Source organism: Corvus kubaryi, unplaced genomic scaffold, assembly GCF_017639235.1.
Source record: "Corvus kubaryi isolate FWS band 111438036 unplaced genomic scaffold, C.kubaryi_AGA036_p1.0 65056, whole genome shotgun sequence".
Taxonomy (NCBI): domain Eukaryota; kingdom Metazoa; phylum Chordata; class Aves; order Passeriformes; family Corvidae; genus Corvus; species Corvus kubaryi.
This window is the reverse complement of record NW_024581731.1, coordinates 80486-98032: the sequence shown is the minus strand read 5'-3', so window position 1 is coordinate 98032 and position 17547 is coordinate 80486. Positions and strand designations below refer to the sequence as shown.

The following is a 17547-nucleotide window of genomic DNA, read 5'->3' as shown; positions in this document are numbered from 1 at the left end:
AGAAGCAGGTTTAGACCGGGTATTAGGAAGCATTTCTTTAGGGAGACATCTCCTGGAACAGGCTTCTTAGCGAGGTGTCCTGTCTGTGTTTAAGAGGCGTTTGGACAATACCCTTCATTTTTTGTCAGCCCTCAATTGGTCAGGCAGTGGGATCAGATGATTATTGCAGGGCTCTTCCAAATGAAAACATTTATTCTATCCTGTTCTGTTCTGTTCTGTCCCCTTCTCTCCTCTATAGGGTTTGCAACATTTTCATGGTTACATTACCTGACCCTGCTATGACAGATTTCATTAACAACTGCGAGATGGACAGAAAACCCCACCCTGGATTCACCAGTTGGTCCTCACAAGCCAGAAATGTGGACGCTCTCTTGAGCTTTTCTCTAGGGAGCTCAGCTGAAGATGAATTTCAGGAATTGGGGTCAGATTCTTGTACCAATGCAAAAAGGAAAGTGCCATGGGCTGTGTCTCTGTCCCTGGCGTTGGTGTGGCTCATCTGGATTCACAGCCGGATAAATGAGGGCCCTGCCTGAGTCAGGCTCCCGAGGCGAAGCCGCCTGTCTGTCCGGGTGCTCGGCCATCAAAGCGCTCCTCTCTGCAGCCACAGTGGCCCTGCTTGTCCCACAGTGACAAATCATGCGTGGGGTTGTGCCCAGCCCTGGCCTGGCCTGTGCAGGAGGTGGCAGTGGGGCTGGGGGACACAGGAATGTGACAGCTGTGTGTTGGGATCACGGAATCATTAAAGTTGGAAAAGATCACTGAGTCCAACCCAGCACTGCCAGGTCCAACACTAAACCATGTCCCCAAGTGTCACATCAACACGGGGAAGATTGATGCTCCCAAAGAATACCAGCTCTGGAGGTGTTTCAGGTGGAGCTGGTGACTTCATGGAAAGGCTGTGCTGACCCTGCAGGGATTTCCCAGTGGTGGGATGACATCCCCACACCGTGACCTGGTGATTGATTGGTGCAGCAGAGACCGAGGGAGCTGGAACCAAACCTGGGCGTTTTAGGTGAAATCCCAGCGCTGCTGGGAGTGATGGGGACAGCAAATGGGACAGAGGTGAGCACTGAGCCAGCACCCAGGGCCTCTTTGGGTATGATGGGAGATGGCCCAGATCGGTGCTGGAGTGTGGGTGTGTGGCATGGCAGGAGCATGTTGTGGTTGTCACCACCTCAGCCACTCGCTCCAGCTGTTTTTATTGTGCCAGGAGATTCATGGACTCTTCCACGGGGTGTGAGCGCTAATGATTTATTGCATGTGAGGTGAATGCTGCATCCCGGCCATCGTGTGGCGTGCGCTGGCTCCCAGAGCCTGCTGGTGGGGGCGGATTGGGGTGGCAGAGCCCCACACCTGGAGCATCACCTGATCCTCACACTGGGTGACGACACCTGGGTCCCCCATCTCCAGACCCCGGGGGCTTCTTCCCCCAGCTGAATTTAGTCCCCAAATTGGGTGCAGCCCCTGTGTGCAGGCACAGGTTTCTGTGGCCGAGCAGGTTGGTCCTCACCATTCCAGGCGTCTCCGGGTGGATCCAGCTGGACAGGCAGCACCTGCTGCAGACACGGCCCCTTTTCCTGCAGATGGAAGCATTAATTACAAGGTCCTAATTAATTTTCCATTTTTAGCAGAGGGCCTAAAAGTGAGGCAGTGGGGTAAGACACTGCTCCTGGCTTGGGGGCTCCTGCTTCCCACTCACTCTGAGGTCCCACCAAGTGTTCATTGGTAGAGTTGAGGCCTGGGGTAGGCATTTCAGCTGGAGTACAACATCCAGACACTGCCTTGCCCTTTGGAACGTTTTCCACCCTCCAGCCACCAAGGATTTGCATGGAGCCGTGCACAACGTGGTGTTTTAGAGAGGGGAAACTGAGGCACAGAGCGCTGATGGCAGCTTTGCTCACAGCTGCTGCAGGACAGAGTCACTGGAGCCCCAGCGCTGACTCTGACCTTGGGGAAAGGCGGCCCACGTTGGGCTTTTTGGCATCCTTGGGATGTGCTGAGCACGGCCTGTGGTCTGCCCACAACCAAGTCGTGCTCCCATCGCGCCCCACGCTCCTTTATGGAAAGTCCCAAAGTGTCACCACTGGTGTTTGAGACAAACTGGGAGGCTGAGGGCTGCACCCTGCTTTGGTGGAGGTCACCACCCAGGAGAACCAGGACAATGCTCCCAGTGCTGTGCAGGGATCACCCGTGCCTGTCCCCGTGCTCCTGGCTGGGCGGATTCAGCCTGGAGAGCCGGGCAGCCCATCCATATTTATGCCTGACATTAATTTCCATCCATTTCAATATTTTATGAGCATAACAATTAAAAAAAAAAGAGTTCAGCGCTCGTTGAGACATAGAAATAATTGGGTGTTGATGGTCCTGGCGCGCTGCCATGCAAATCCCGGGAGCTGCTGGTGCTGCCCATGCCCAGGAAATTGCCACAACGGTGCACGAACCCGGCTGGCCCCGTGGGTGGGGATGGGCAGTGCCTGACCCGGGGCTCTGCTGCCTTCGGCCGTGGCCCCAGGTCCTGGTGGGGCTCTTGAGATCTCCCCGGGGCAGCTGTCACTGGATTTAATGTGGGAATAGATCCAACCTGCACCGGGCTGGGTGTGGGCAGCGGGAGGTGAGGGGCGGGATGGATCCTGCTGTGTTGGAGCTGATGGTGGGAATGAGGTGGGGGAGGCAGAGGTGGATTTCCACGTGCGATGTGCTCCCTGCTTCTCCTCCTGGTGTCCTGCCAAGGTCTGGGCATCGTGGCCACAGCAAAGGGTCACTATCTGCCCAGTGGGAGGGGGCATGAGGGGGGTGAAGGGGCGCAGGGTTTGCCCCCACCCTGTCAGGGGTCTCAATGTGTCACCTGCCTCTGTCCCCCAGACACCGTGGCCTGCGTGGACCCTGAGGAGTGCGCCCGTGTGTGCGGGGCCGCCGTGGGCTGCTCCAACATCGCCTACCCCAAGCTGGTGGTCGAGCTGATGCCCAGCGGTAGGTGGGTGCGAGGGGGTGACTCCATCTCCAGCGGGCTTTGCTGCACCCCGGGGCTGTTGCCAGGGCTTGGATGAGGTCCCGGCATCCCGGGGTGCAGCTGAATGTTCCTAAATCCCATCTTTGCCCCAGGGGAGATCCCAGCGTGTGGCTGCAGAGGGATAAGCACCATCCCGGGGTTATCCTATCCTATCCCATCCCTCCCGGTTCAGCCGCTCCCTGACTCTCCCTCTCTCCCGCAGGGCTGCGGGGTCTGATGATCGCGGTGATGATGGCAGCGCTCATGTCATCCCTAACCTCCATCTTCAACAGCAGCAGCACCCTCTTCACCATGGACATCTGGAGGAAGCTGCGGCCGCGGGCCGGTGACCGGGAGCTGCTCCTCGTGGGCCGGTACTGACCGGGGGTTTCGGGGACACCGGGGGTTTCGGGGAGACTGGTGGGGCCGGTCCAGCCTGCAGAGTGCCTCCACTCAGCCTGGCTTATGCAAGGAAAACAAGCCCTTGGATTATTTTATGGATGAAAGCGCTGGAAATGCAGACGGGCCGCTCGGTGCAGCCTCTCCCCGTCGCCTCCTGCCCGGTCCCCCGGGAAGCCGCGGCTGCTCCCGGCCGAGGTCACACACGGGGGAGCTCCGGCGGGTGGCACAGGGCAGCGCTGCCCGCACATCCCCGGCCCCTCCCGGGGTGGCGGTGCCGGCGGGGAGCCCCCGGGCTCGGGGCGGCGCAGTCAGCGCTGGGCAACGCCCCGGCACGGTGCCACGGCGCCGGCAGCGTCCTCGGCCGGGGCAGACAATAACAAGGAGCGAATCTGGGTCAGGGCTTCGGCTGGGCTGTGCCGGGGCTGTGCGGAGGCTTGGCTGGACCAGCAGCTGCAGCAGCAGCTGTTTCTTGGCATCCTCCATCTCCGGAGGGTGGGAAGGGGATGGGCAGCGATCCCGGGGAATTGGGGTCCCGCATGCTCCCCCTTGGGAAGCGGGGCGTTTGTCTCAGAGCCTGCTTAGCCCCTCCCTAGCACTGGCTTCGCTGCCGGTGACAAGGGTGTGACAAGGCAGGACAGCTTTCCCGAGGATGGATAATTGAATGTTTGCGAAGGGCTTTGCCCGCCTGGGGCGGGAGTCGCTGCTGCGGTGGCTCCCGGGAAACTTAGTGTCGGGTGATCGGTGCGAGCAGGACGCTGCGGATCGCAGGGATAGAGACAAGGAAATGTGCTTGGGAGAGGGGAGAAAAGCTGTTTAGGCTGCCTGTTTGAGGTTTTCCTGCCAGCGTGGAGAAAGATGGGTTGGGTCCTGAGTAGCTCTCAGGGGGTCCCAACTGCCCCCGGACCTTCCAGGGTGGGATGCCACATCCTGGGATCATGGTTTGGGCTGGAAGGGTCCTTAAAGTTCATCTCGTTCCAGCCCTGAGGAAAGGGCTTTGATTGTGGGGTGGGAAAGAGCTCCCAGTTCCCGGACCTGGGGGTTGAGCTCCTGCTGCGGCCGTGGTGCCTGGCTGGAAACTCCTGCTGGTGTTGGATGCTGCTCCATGCCAAGGTTGTGGTGTGGCGATGCAAACAGTTGATCCTTCCCAAATTCCCCCAGCCCGGGCTGTGCCGGGTGCTGCTCTCCATTCCCTGCCCGGCTCAGCAGGACTCGGCCACCCGGCACACCCAGCTCCTGCCTCACTCAGACATTCCTGCTTTTCCATGATCTTTTAGCCTCAAGACCAGATTGCACAGGGCTTTGAGCAGCCTGGTCTAGTGGAAGGTGTCCCTGCCCACAGCAGAGGGTGGAACAAGATGAGCTTTAAGGTCCCTTCCCGTCCAAACCATTCCATCATTCTTTGATTCTGTCCTCTGTGGCTCACAGATATTCCAGAGGGGTTTCTCCTTCCCCATGGATCAGGGCGCGCATTTTACGCTCGGGCTGGTTCCCCTTCCTGCAGCACCAGGCAGCAGTAGGAGTTCCAAGCTAGAGCTGCTTTCATGGCTTTATTTTTCTTTTATTTTTTTCTTACTTCTGCTTTTCGAGATGAGCAGATGGAGATGTAGGAATTTTGTGGAGCTGTAGATAAGCTGGGCTGAGCTATAAATACAGCAGCTCTGGGATGGGTCCTGCCTAGGCTGGGCCCAAAATCTGGGGTCTGGCCAATGCCTTGTGCTTCAGAGGAGGGTGATGCTGTGGGGTGTGGCTGGGATTTGGGCAGGGATGGGGTCAGGGTGATGCTGGGGACTAACACACCCCTCTGTCACAGCCTGGCCGGGGAGCTGAGCGTGGGGCAGCTCAGCCCATGTCCCCAGCCCCCAGCTGGGTGCCTTGGCTGGACGTGGCGGTGCTGAGAGCATCACCCAAATCTGGCCAGAGCACCCAGGCTCTGCATCTGGTGGCTTTTCACAGTGGAAGTGTCCATCACCTGGTGTTTTCCTTTGGGGGGTCCAATTTAGCAGCCACCAGGGCTGGGCAGGGGCCTGGGAAGTGCTTGCCCACCTGAGATGGAGCAGGTAGTGGCACAATCAGCATCCTCCATGGTCCTGGGGATGTCACCAGCAGTGAGTGACGCACCTGCATCCCCAGGCAGCACTGGGACCAGCACTGGGACCTGACCCAGCACAGAGATGCTGCAGGTGCAGGGCAGTGACAGCAGTGTCACCTGCAGCACCTCGCTGCCGCTCGCAGGGTGGTCACGGTGGTGCTGGTGGCCCTCAGCGTGGTGTGGATCCCCATCCTGCAGAGCTCCAGCGGTGGCCAGCTCTACGTGTACATCCAGGCTGTCACCAGCTACCTGGCTCCCCCTGTCACCGCTGTCTTCATCCTGGCCGTCTTCTGGCCCCGAGCTAATGAGCAGGTACACGGCTGGGGTGGCCCTGGGGACAGCTTGATCAGGGGTGGTACCAACACCTCCTTGTCTGCCCTGCTCCCAGGACACAGTGGGGATCAGCAGGCTGCGGGAGGAAGGAGGAGGTGATGCTGGAGGGGCTGGGGACAGAACTGAGCCTGGCTGGTGCTCCCCAGGGAGCTGGGGGAAGCCTAAAGGGGGATGCAGCTGCTGCCTTGCATGGCCACCAAGGGTGGCACGGAGCTGGCAGGGGACATCCCCTTGGAGGGGGGACCAGGGCTTGGCCATGCCCCAAAACACAGGGACCACTTCACCCCCGCTCAGGGCTGGCTGGAGGGGGCAGCTCCTGCGGGGTTTGTCCCCGCTGTGGGGTGACCATCCCTGTCCAGCCACCCACTGTGAGCCTTGGCTTTGCAGGGAGCTTTTTGGGGCCTGATGGCAGGGCTAGCACTGGGACTGGCCAGGATGGGGCTGGAGCTGGCCCACCCCACACCCCTCTGTGGGGTCCCTGACCAGCGGCCGTGGCTGCTCGCTGACATCCACTACCTGCACTTTGCCGTGCTGCTGGCCGCTGTCACAGCTGCCATCGTGGTGGGGGGCAGCCTGCTGACCTCCCCAGTGCCCCCAGCACAGGTGAGTGGGGCATCCCTGACCTCAGCCAGAGGTGTTGGTGTCACCCTGTGCACCCCGAGCTCTGCTGGGGGGTCCCCGTGGTGGGCTCAGCCCTGGGAGGGTTTTCCCAGCAAACCTCTGGTTTCCAGCTGAAGGATCTCACCTGGTGGACCCTCTCACGGGAGCCCCCCCAGCCCTCCGTGTGTGGCACAACCCGGGGACCCCCCGATGGTGAGTGTGTCCTCAGGGGTGTCAGGCAGGGGGGGCAGCCTCTCAATCCCTGCCTGTAATGGGCAGCAGGGTGGCATTGACACCCTGTGCCTCAGTTTCCCCAGGACTGTGCCACCTGCCAGGAGGTGGCTGTCCCTGGGGTCATCATCTGTCCCCTACACTCACCGTATTTCTGTGCCAGGTTCCTGTTCAGCCAGCCTGGACACCCAGCAGCCACCCAAGGCCATGGGACCCCCAGCCATGGCTCTCAAGGACACCATGGAACCCCCATTCTGGGCCCGTGTCTGTGGCATCAACGCCATTGTCCTGATGTGTGTCAATATTTTCTGTTATGCCTATTTTGCCTAGAGCCCTGACAGCCCCTGGGGTGGGGAGAGGCCCTTGGAGAGGGGAAAAATGCGAATTTGGGTGGCAGTTTTTACTTGTTTGGGACGTGGTGTTTAAATCCACAGGTGCAGCAAGTTGGGTGTTCTCAGCACTGCAGACCCTGAGTGCATCCCAGGGGTTGTGAGGTGTGGGGGGCATTTGCGGGGGCAAAAAATCCCTGGGAGGGGTTTGGGACAGGCATTGGGGTGGGGAAATGGGGGCTGCAGGGAAGCAAAACCACAGCGAAGGAGCAGCTGTGTGAATGGAGGGACAGGACCACCTTGGCAGGGCTGGAAAAGGAGCAGCTGCACTCGAGGGCGACACCCAAACACATTTTACTGGCCCTAAATAAAAAATAATATAAAAAAGCGCCACAATTTGCAGCTATAAACAGCACCCACAGGATGGAATCCCCCTGGATCAGCCTTCCCTGGTACTCTGAGTCCTGGAATTCCTTCTTGGAGTTACGGATCCCGGCTGTGTCCTGGCTGCCTGCAGCCCTCCCTGGAGTCAGGGCTTTGCTTATGGGATCTGGAGAGGAGCCAAGGTTTGGGGTTTTGGGCTCACTCCCTCTGTTGCTGTCATCCCACCGGATTGTGGCTCTGGGAAAGTTTGTATAGCCATGGTTGAACACTCCACGCTCCCTGCTGCCAGCCGCTGCCAGCCCCATCCCCGGGCTCTCGGGGTCAGGCAAATGGGGCAGCCACAGCTGATGTTTCAGGGTGCCCCGTGGCACAAGGACCCGGTGGGGTGGCGCTGGGACAGGCACCATCGTGGGGACAAAGGGACACTCAGTCTGTGTGCGGGCAGAGGCAGCTCTGGTGAGTGGGGACAGCAGGGCCGGGTCCTGCCCGGTCACCTGCAGCGGGGTGAAGGTCACTTGTGGATGGGGTGGACGTAGCTGCGGGGGAAGAGCCCGACGCGGCCGGAGATCTTCCCCTGCCACCAGTTGGGGTCGGGGCAGTCCAGGACCTCGATGATGTCCCCGCGGAGGAAGGGCAGCTGAGAGCCCTCCTGGGCTGAGAAGTCGAACTGGGCTTGCACGAATCGGGGTCTCTGCCTCTGGAGGGAAGCCGAGGGCAGGGGTTGGTGGGAGGAGAGGGGTCCCCGTCTGCCAACCCCCAGCACTGGGTAGCACTGCCTGGGTCCCCAGGGTGATGGGGACACTGTGCCACTGTGGGACGAGGACCAGCCTTGGGGTGCCTGCTTTGAAGAGAGACAGAAGCCAGGGAAATCCTTCCATGAGAAGAACGGAGTGCTGGGGACAACCCCAGGTGCAAGAAAGAGCCTGGGGTGCAGGGCACAGGCAGGGATGCAGGGGAGCACCCCAGGATCAGGGGAGCACCGTGGATGCAGGGGAGCACTCCAAGGCACAAGACTCCCTGTTCTTGCTGCTGGGAGACCCAAGATGGGTGCCCAGGGGACCCTTGGAGGCAGCTGGCACCCCTCACCTTCCCAGGTCCTTCCAGGTGCTGGAGCCTCCCCCCGCCCAGCTCCCAAGGTCCGGTTTTGCCGCCTCCACAACCACTGCCCCAGGGCCTGGCTTTGCTGGAGTTTGGCTGTGCCCTGTCCTGATCTGGTTGGGTTCTGCCACCTGCCCCTGGGCATCACCCCTGGCCCGAGGGACGGTGATGTGTGCCCTGCCCTGCCCCGCTGAGCTGCTCCAGGAGCTCTTCCTCCCTGCAGCACTGCCTGTCTTGGGCTGCTGCACCCTCTCCTGCTCCTCACTCCCTTGAGCCAAGGACCAAGTGCCAACCAGGGATGTCCCTGTCCCCCTCTGCAGGGACACTGAGCCTTGAGAGGGCTCTCACAGGGGTTTGGGACCAGCCCTGCCATCACCCCATGGCCCTATTCATGGCAGTACCTCCTCCGTCCGGTCCTCGTCCCGCAGGAAAATCTGCTGCTCTTTGGAGACCGTGGTCATCCTGTAGAAATCCACCAGCTCATTGAGGGAGTTGAACTTTTCCTCCCAGAGGAAATATTTGCCATTCCTCTCCCGGAGCACCTTGAAGTGCTGGACGTGCTTCCCGTAGCTGCGGAACGAGGATGGATGTCACCCCGGCCTTGGGATGCTGGCAGCACCCCCTGAGGTGGGTAAAGCTGGGGGTGCTGGCAAGGTCGGGATGAGCCCGTGGCTGTCATTGCACCCTTCCTGCCATGGTGGGGGTGACGGTGGCACTGGGGTCAGTCCTGGCCCTGCAATGAGGACCCGCAGCTGAGACCTGCTACAACTCATCCCACAGGCAGCCAAAGCTCCGTACCCGGCCCTGGCACAGCGGGATGCCTGTGGGCTCAGGGATGGCAGCGTGCCATCCACGTGGAGGGCAGGTGGCTTTGTCCAGGGCCACATCTGAGGAAGGCGTGGTGAGAGCTGCAGGTCTCAGCACATGCCAGGAGGAGTCTGCAAAGGCTGGGATTGTACTCCCAGCTTCCCTGTGCTCCTGGGGACCCCCGCGCTGCAGGAGGACGGGGCGGGCAGGATTTCCCTTGCTGCCACCCCGTAGGGTGTGCTTAGGGCGGCAGGTTGGGGTGCCCACACTGCAGGGCCCTGGCGCTGCCAGGCCCCCGGGCAGGGGCAGGACTCGGCTGCGCTGCTGGTGATGCACGGCTCCCTTTCATAATGGGCAAGAACCTCCCCGAAACGTTTAATTAGGGATTAAAAGGGTGAGAAAGTGCCTGGCTGGCCTGGGGCCGCCCCTTGCTCCCCAGGCCGGGGCAGAGGAGGGGTGAGATGCCCTGGGACAGGCTCTGCCCGTTGTACAGCCCTGGCCGCGGATCCCGGAGTCATGGGGATGCTCCAGGCACCTTGTTCCCCCGGGCCGTGTCCCCGGGCTGTGCGTGCAGCTCGGCCCCAGCCCCGTCATCACCCCCAGGGTTGTGTTTAGGGCTGTCCCTGCCAGGGACCCCAAGCGAGGCAGCGGTGCAGGGAGCGGGAAGCAGCGGGGATGGAGGCGGAGCTGAGAAGGAGGGGAAGGTGCTACGCGAGGCTGTGCCTGGGTTTGTTGTGGACACGGCTCCGCGGCCCCTTCGCGACAGGGCAGGGTGCTCACCCCTCCCCCAGCACACGCGAGGATTGCCCGATGCCTCGCTCCCCAAAGCGGGGGCTGCAGGGACCCCTGCCCCTCCTGCCACTTGTCCCAAAGCCGCTCACCTGACGGAGAGGGAGAACTCGCCCGGGGTGCTCTCGCTGTCGCGGACCAGAAAGGCTCCCAGGTGATTGCGCTTGAGCAGCCGCTCCTCTGCCAGCTGCCGGGAGATCCTGCCCGCGTACCACCTGCGAGGGGCACCGGGCTGATCCCCGCGGGCACCCCTGGGCACACCCCACCCAGCGCCGCATCCCCACCCTGCGGGATGGGGGCACCGAGATTCCCGGTGCCGGCGGGAGCGGGGTCTCCATCGGGCTCCTCACAGGACTGGGACCCTCCCCCGGCAGTTTCTCCCTTCCCTCCCCCTCCCGGCTCATCCCGGCATTTTCGGGGGGGCACCGCAGGGCGCTGTGGGTGCGCTGTCCCCTCCGCGCAGGGCGAGCGCAGCGTCACCGACAGCCGCGACCGCATCCTGTCACCTGGCCCGTCACACCGCGTGCCTCGGCCCCCGCTTTGCTGCCTGTCCCCACCTCCGCGTCCCTCGGCCCCTCGCGGGAACAGCCCTTCCAGGTGGAGAGCACAAACCCCTCGGTGCCAGGATAAACCCCTCCTGCCTGCACTGCCGGCAGCTGCCGAAACGAGCTGCAGGAGCAGAGTCCCCGTGTCCTATCCCTGCCAAGGCTGTGCCCGGGTGTTTCAGGTCCCTGGGCCATGAAGATTCTCTGCTGCTGTTAAAATTACCCGGTGAATGATCAGCCAGGGAGTTTAGCACGGAGCATCTCCCAGTGCCAGCCCTCCAGGTGCTGCATGGAAGAGGCCGTGTCTCGCTCATGTCGGGTTGTTATCCCAAGCTGGAGAAGCAGTGGGATGTGCCCCGGGCTGCCCCGAGCCCACGCGTTGGCTCTGGCATTTAAATGTGATTTACCAGGGGCTAATGATACATAAAACACAGGTTCAGTCAGGGATGGATTAAGCTGGGTTTTAATAACACAGTAATAGGATTGTGTTTAATGCAGCTGTAATCCCATAACGCTTTGTTATTCCTCAATTATCATTTATTTAGTGGCAGTGCGGTGTGAGGGTTGGATTTTTGGGGGTATGTGGGTGTTCTGCTGCCTCCTGTCCCCTCGGGCTGTGGTGGCGTTGGCAGACTGACCCGGCAGGCAGACCCCATCTCTATGACTCAGTTTCCCCACGTGTGGGACTACCCTGGCTCGTGGCAGACCTTTGGGAATTGGGATGCACCGTTGGGATTGCTGCTGGGATGGTACTTACGGGTGTGGCTTGACCTTGATGTAGTTCTTGGGGACAAAGCCCTCGCAGCCGAACAGCTCAGCCTTGTACCAGTTCTGGTCATCTTCCATGTTGAGGATCTGAGGCGGGGGAGGAGCAGGGAGGTGTCAGCCTGGCTGCCTTTCCCCTGGGAGGGGGGCTGAGTGGGATCCCACTGCTGCCCCAGAGCCCACAACATCCACCAACACCCACACTTTCCCCTGGGGAAAAAGGGCTCTGACAGCGCTGGCACAGTCTGGGGGGTTTGGGGTCATCTGTACAGAGCTGGAAGGTGTCTGGTGTTGTCCCAAACCCCCGCCCAGGGAAGAGGATGAAATCTGTCCCTGGAGCAGCCGGGACATCAGCCAGGCCCCCGCGTCCCCCGGGACGGTGGCAGTGGGTGCTGACACCGCTTCCGTGTGACAACATTTTCCAGCCTCCCACGCAGGGGCCCGGGGCCCGCACAGCTGTGAAAACAGGATCCGAAACCCCGGGTCAAGGCACGGGGAAAACACGCCGGGAGGCAGGGACGGCACGGCAGGTTTGGGGCTCTGGGTTACAGCCGCGCTGTGCCCTCGCCCTCCCCGGGGGGCTACAGAGTGCCAGGGGTCCGGGAGGAGCCGGAGAGGGATGAGCAGCTGGGCAGGGAGTGGGTGCCCTCACTCCCATCGCGGGGCTGCTGCCCCCCAGGGATGTTCTGAGCCCTCCTGAAGCTTTTTGGGATTCCCAGGCGGCATCTAAGAGCCCACCCCACTGCCAGTGCCTGGGTGGATGTTTGGGTACATGCTCCCCGCTGCCGGATCCCTGTGACCTCCAGTGCCCCCAGGACAGGGAAAACGTGTCCCAGCCCTGGGGGGCTGCCGCAGAGCACAGCTGGTGGCACTGATAGCCAGGGAGGCCACAGGCCCTGTCCCAGCTGGGGTGTCTCCCTCTGGAGATATGCCTGGTGGCACAGACAAGCAGGGAATGCTGCTCCACACTCCAAAATCCTCGAGGCTGGCTCCTTACATCCCACAGAAAGCCCCAGAAGCAATGAAGTCAGGGACAAAGAAAGCGCTGGTGTCACCATGTGCCCACTCTGTCCCCCAAAACAGCAGCATCCAACCCCCCCGGCTGGTGACCCCTGCCCGCGGTACCTTCAGGGTGTCCCCTTTCTGGAAGGGCAGCTCGTCCTTCTCCGTCGCCTGGAAGCTGTACAGGGCCACCGACTCCATGGCTGTGACGGGGAGGCTGGAGGGGTCCTGGGGCTGTCTGGGGCTCGCACCCCGCAGGGCTGTGGGGTCGGGGCTGAGCACACGGTGCGGCGGCGCCGGCGGGCAGGAAACCGCGCTGATGTCAGCGCTGCCGGGGCACCACGCGGGCCCTGCCGCGGCCACAGCTGCCCAGATGTGCGGGGGAGGCGAGGGAAGCCGTGCCAGCCCACCCGGGTGCCAGGGGACCTGTGTGCCAAAGGATGGCAGCAGGATTTGGCATTTTCTCCGCGGTGAGTGGTGGGCTGCTGTTGAGCTTTTGATGGGGTACCCTTCCTTCTCAGACCAGGGCAAGAGAGCAGAGGAGGCTGCTGTTCTGCTGAGTTCTTTATTTCATAGTCTCATAGCTTTCTTGAAGGCAAAGTTTGAAGGGGGTTCATGATAAAGGCAAGCAGCAACAGCAAACAGCAGGCAAAACCAGCTTCTTCTTCTTCTATATGCTCTGTATGCTCTATATGCTCTATACCCTATATGCTCTATACTCTATATTCTTTCCTACAGAAGTGTGGATTATATTTGTTAATTGACCAATAAGATTAACACACAGTTCTAGTTTTTCTTTCCTTAACCTATCCTGGTCTAATTCTAACATTCGTAAGCCTTACACAAGTGTTACACAGGTATTACACAGATTTGTGTGTACAGTTTCTATCAGCTCTTATTGTTTATGTGAACACTCTATCTAAAAAATGGGAACAGTATAATTCTGTCTATGTTTTGTCTAAAGTAAAGAATTCTGTGAGAAGGTAACACTGCTGCAGTAAGAACTGTGTTTAAGGTCTCTGCTACAGCTTTTTAATGTTTAAGGCACTTAGCTTATATTTCTACTAAAAGTTAAAAAATCTATATTTCTATTCCACTTTGGTGTGGCTTCATGTATGTCAGCTTGTCCAAAGGTTTACATTCAGCCCCTGTGCTTTGGCTTCCCTCTGGGCCTGAATCTAGAGGAGCTTTCACTCCAACAGGCAGCGGCCGGGATTTGGATGGGAACAGGATGGTGATGGGCTGGGCATGGGTTGAGGATGTTGGGAAGGGTGTCTGGAGAGCACAGGCAGTGCTGATGGGGGAATCTCTGGTGCCTTGGAAGGGCTGAGCTGCCAAAAGGGGGCTTGGTGGGGAATGGTTGTTCCAGAAGCAAGAAAATCGTGGCGGGTGGGAATGGCGGAGGCGGAGGGAGGTGGGTGGATGCACACACCTGGTTTCTTCAGAATTCAGAGTGAACACTCCGTGTCTCAGCTCTGAGCAGCGAGCTTTCAGCACAACTGATACTGGCTTTTTGGGCTGTGGCCCCTTGGGGGGGTTGATTTTTTCCAGTTTTCTTCTGCAGGGCTAGGGAATAAAAAATCCCTTTTAGACTAAAACTGAGCGCTAAAACTTCCTGCTGCTCCCGTGGGCGTCAGGCACGGAGTCTGCAGGGCTCGCATGCCGGGTATCATTCCCAGCGGGAAGGTCTCCAGAGCTGTTCAGCCTTCCTGTGTGTGGGCTGGGGCATGGAGCGCACGGAAAATCCGCCAGACACTGCCTTGCTTTGCTGCGAGGAATTAAACCAGGGACAGCTGCAGCGCAGTCCCTGCCCATGGATTTGGGCATTTTCCAGTGAGGAGCAGGATGCTGCTGCCATCTGCCCGGGGTGGGATGAGCCATGGTGCTTGTAGGGCCACTGTGGGGACACGGGCTCAGTGATTCACCTCTCCCAAACCTTAATCCCACTTCCTGACTGCATCCGAAAAGAAAATGCCCTGTAACACCCCACTGAGGGCATTTCCAGGCCCCCAGTGCCTGTGGGAAGCAGAGAGGGATGTGCAGGGTGTCCCTGGGTGTCCCCACACCTAGTGAGGCACAATCCCCAATGGTCATCCTGGGATGTGCTGGTCCCAGGGGACATGGAGATACTGGGAAGGCCAGGAAGGTCAGGAGGCCGTGGGAAGAGGCTCTGTGCGTGCTCGCCTGTCACATGGAGGATGGGACTCAGCAAATCCCTACGTCCCAGAGAGCCCCAGGGGATGGGAATGCAGCAGGAAATCATCTTGGGATGAGCTTCCTCTACCCCTCAGCAGCCTTGGGGAGGATGGAGCTGGATATTCCCTGGGGAAAGCAGCCCAGCAGAGCCTCTGCTCCACCCTGCTGCGGCCAAGGGCCTGATCCTGTCCCTGGTCCATCAGCCCAAACTGGATGATGCAAAGGCCACTCCAGGCTATGCCTGGTGGGGAACAATAGGGCAGGGGGGGTGTCTGGGCACGGGAAAGGGTTGGCGTGGGAGAAACCTGCAGCCCAGGAGTGGGCTATTAGAGCAGCAATCGGCTGTGCCAGGGGTGGACACCGGGACCCGTTTTGGGGTTTGGCTTCCTGGGGCAGCAGGGAGGCTTGGGGGGCACCTTGGGGTGTCCGGTCTGGAGCCACACGTGATCCCACAGCGCCTGGGAGGGGGCACAGGACAGTGGGGTCACAGAGGGTCCTCAGGCCTTGGCGCAGTGGCCGGACTCAGGACCGGAGCAGGATGGGATCTGCCAGCAGATGGCAGCAGTGCCCCAAGGGACACTGGGGACACTGGGGACACTGGGGACAGTGCCACCTGCCCCTCCACTCAGGCTCTAATGAGGCAGGCCGCCCCTTTGTCGTCTCTGTCCTGCCACCGCCTACATCGCACCCTGTCCCCGACCCCCTTCCCTCGCTCCGATCCCTCCTGCTGCCCCGGCCGTGGTCCCTGGGCGACCACCTTCTGGTCACTGGTGGCCAGCTCGTGGCTCGCTGTCCCTGGCTGCTGCCTGAGCACGTGTGGCCACTGTGGGGGTGACAGCAGCACCCGCGCCCCAGGAGAGGCTGGGCTGATGCCAGAGCAGTCTGTGGCCCCTTTTCTGGGTTGGGAGCCAAGCTCTGCAGTGCTCAGCTGGTCCCTGGGTGCCTCACCCCAACCCGCTGTGCCAGCCGTGAGCCGATGCCTGGCAGGGTGGCATCCTAGGGGACCTGTCCCGTTATCCCTGTGCCCTGCATGTCCCCAGTGTTCAGAGGGACACAGGAGGTGACACATGGTTGCTGTTGGTTGGGTGTCAAAGCCTGAACTTTGGAGTGAGGCGCTGAGCTCAGCTCAGCCTGCAAGGAGATCCCAAGGGATGCCATGGATCACCCGAGGGCAGAGCAGAGGGTGGGAGCCCACCCTGCCCTGGGTTTCCCCACCAGCCTGGGCTGCCTCTCCCTCCACGCAGGGGAGTTCTGTGACCCTGGGGACAGGCGGAGGAAGGGGCCAGCGGCTCCGGCATTGCCTCTCCGGCCGCACGGCCATTCCAGGTGCTGCGAGCTGCCTGGAGCTCCCGCTGACTCCCGGGTTGCCCAATCTGCCCCGCCCCGTTTCATCAACATCCTGTGTTTACCTGGCTGCAAAATACCCACGCGGGAGGGAGGAAGAGGAGGGAGGGGAGTCTCTTCCCCTTCCGCTGCGGCCTGGGGAGCTTTGTTACGGCCGCCACTCTGGGCTCCCGAGCTCCCGGCCCGTGCCTCGGTGGCTCCTTGCTCTGCCCACGGGAAAGGAGGGGGTGTCTCAAGTCTGGCTTTGCCTCCAGAGGGGCTTTGAGCTGGGCCTGGATGGTGCAGGGCTGGGCAAGGCGAGCTGGCTCATTGCAGACCCGGGGCTTTGCTCCCAGAGCGGGGAGAGGGATGGGTCCTGCCCCACAACACAGCGCTGTGCCGGGGGTTGGGAATGCAGCACAGCCGGGATCCGGGCTCATGCCTGGGATGGTGCATGTGGATAAACCCGGGGACACGGGTCAGCTGTAGCTGCCTGCGTGCCCGGGGATGGAATCAGCCTTTCCGATGGGGATCCGGATGCCTCTCGAGGAAGCGGGAGCCCCACTGAGGCCCCGCGCGGAGAGGAAGCGACATCCTGGGCTAGAAAACGCCACGTCAGGGCCCCTAAACAGGATCTCAGCGTCAGCACTTTCCCCTGGAGCAGAGGCACGTCGGTGACTCCTGAGTGTCGGATCTTGTGCGTAACCCAACTTCTCAGCCCACACTGAGGAACTGGTGTCACCATTTACACCCTGGTGTAGCTGCGGACAGAGGATCAGACCCCTCTGAGCCTCACATCATCCCACAGGACCTGTAGGAAAACATTTACAGGAGGAGCAGAGCCAGTTGGCCACACTGGGTCCAGTGTGGCCTTGAAAGGCTCCTTGAGGTGTGTTGGTGGCCTCCAGATGTGGAGCTGCATCTCCTTGGGGTCAGCATGGGTGGTTGGGCCTGGTATTGGGGTTTTGGGGCTGGTAAATCAGGGCAGGGCCCAGTTGCCTGTGGTGTAGGTGGGTTGGGAAGTGGGACTGTGCTCTCATGGGAGAAGCCCAGGGGCAGGAGGCTGGTGGTGGGACCTTGCTTTCAGCATTTGGCCCCAAAAATGGATCTGGAAAAGGACTGGAAGTCATGAAGTCTTGGGTGTGGAATTCAACCCCAAACCTACAGGAAAGGATCGTTGAGGGGTCATCCAAAACAGCCTCCTCAAGAGGGATGCAGCCTCGGATGGTGTCTGGGAAAGGGCCAAACACCGTTTTGGTGAGGAACACACAGTGGGGGCTTCCTGGGAGTTCCCAGGGCTCAGTTTGGAACTGCTGGATGAGGTTACAGTCCGTGCCTGGCTCTGGGCATGGCTGGGATAGGGACTCAGGCCAGGATCACTAACAGAGGTGTGAACCATTATCGAGTTAATCATTAGGGCCAGCACAGCTGGAAGTTATTTGCCTCCCTGGGCCCTATAAAAGGACATGGAGGCCACTTCTTGGGTTTGGTCTGATGAGGAGGGAGTGTTCTTTCTTGTGGCTGTGTCTTGGAGCTACTCCTGAGATCCTGCTGTTCCCTGGGATAGTTCCTCTCAGCAGCCTTGGTTGCCCCAAAAGCAGGTGAGTTGTCCCTCTGTACAGTGGCTGTGTCTTTCCTGGTGTGACCTGGAGAGGCTGGAGCTGT

At 60.5% G+C, this 17547-nt stretch overlaps 3 protein-coding genes across 5 annotated transcripts in view; 2 read left to right on the top strand and 1 right to left on the bottom strand.

Moving 5' to 3' along the window:
• The window catches only part of SLC5A10 (solute carrier family 5 member 10), a 38530-nt gene extending 31307 nt beyond the window's left edge, over positions 1–7223 (top strand). The window contains exons 10-15 of the mRNA XM_042045905.1: positions 2863–2970; positions 3213–3363; positions 5624–5792; positions 6201–6416; positions 6545–6634; positions 6879–7223. Coding sequence (XP_041901839.1) covers positions 2863–2970; positions 3213–3363; positions 5624–5792; positions 6201–6416; positions 6545–6634; positions 6879–6974 — 830 coding nt within the window. The 3' untranslated portion in view covers positions 6975–7223. The remainder of the gene's footprint in view (positions 1–2862; positions 2971–3212; positions 3364–5623; positions 5793–6200; positions 6417–6544; positions 6635–6878) is intronic.
• An 82-nt stretch (positions 7224–7305) lies between these two features.
• On the bottom strand, positions 7306–12877 carry LOC121672952 (GRB2-related adapter protein-like). 3 transcript variants are annotated; one of them, XM_042045904.1, is made up of 5 exons: positions 12487–12877; positions 11354–11451; positions 10144–10266; positions 8857–9025; positions 7306–8198 (listed from the first exon to the last, which is right to left on the bottom strand). In XM_042045904.1, exons 1-5 carry the CDS (start codon positions 12562–12564, stop codon positions 7869–7871), a joined length of 798 nt encoding a protein of 265 aa, XP_041901838.1. In that variant the 5' UTR covers positions 12565–12877; the 3' UTR covers positions 7306–7868. The 3 variants fall into 3 exon arrangements, with proteins under 3 accessions (XP_041901838.1, XP_041901836.1, XP_041901837.1); XM_042045902.1 differs by having other exon boundaries at positions 7306–8195; positions 12487–12650; XM_042045903.1 differs by having other exon boundaries at positions 7306–8054; positions 12487–12650.
• Positions 12878–17408: 4531 nt separating this feature from the next.
• LOC121672947 (epsin-2-like) overlaps positions 17409–17547 on the top strand; it is a 54539-nt gene continuing 54400 nt past the window's right edge. The window contains exon 1 of the mRNA XM_042045892.1: positions 17409–17483. The gene's annotated coding sequence lies outside the window, so the exon portion shown is untranslated. The remainder of the gene's footprint in view (positions 17484–17547) is intronic.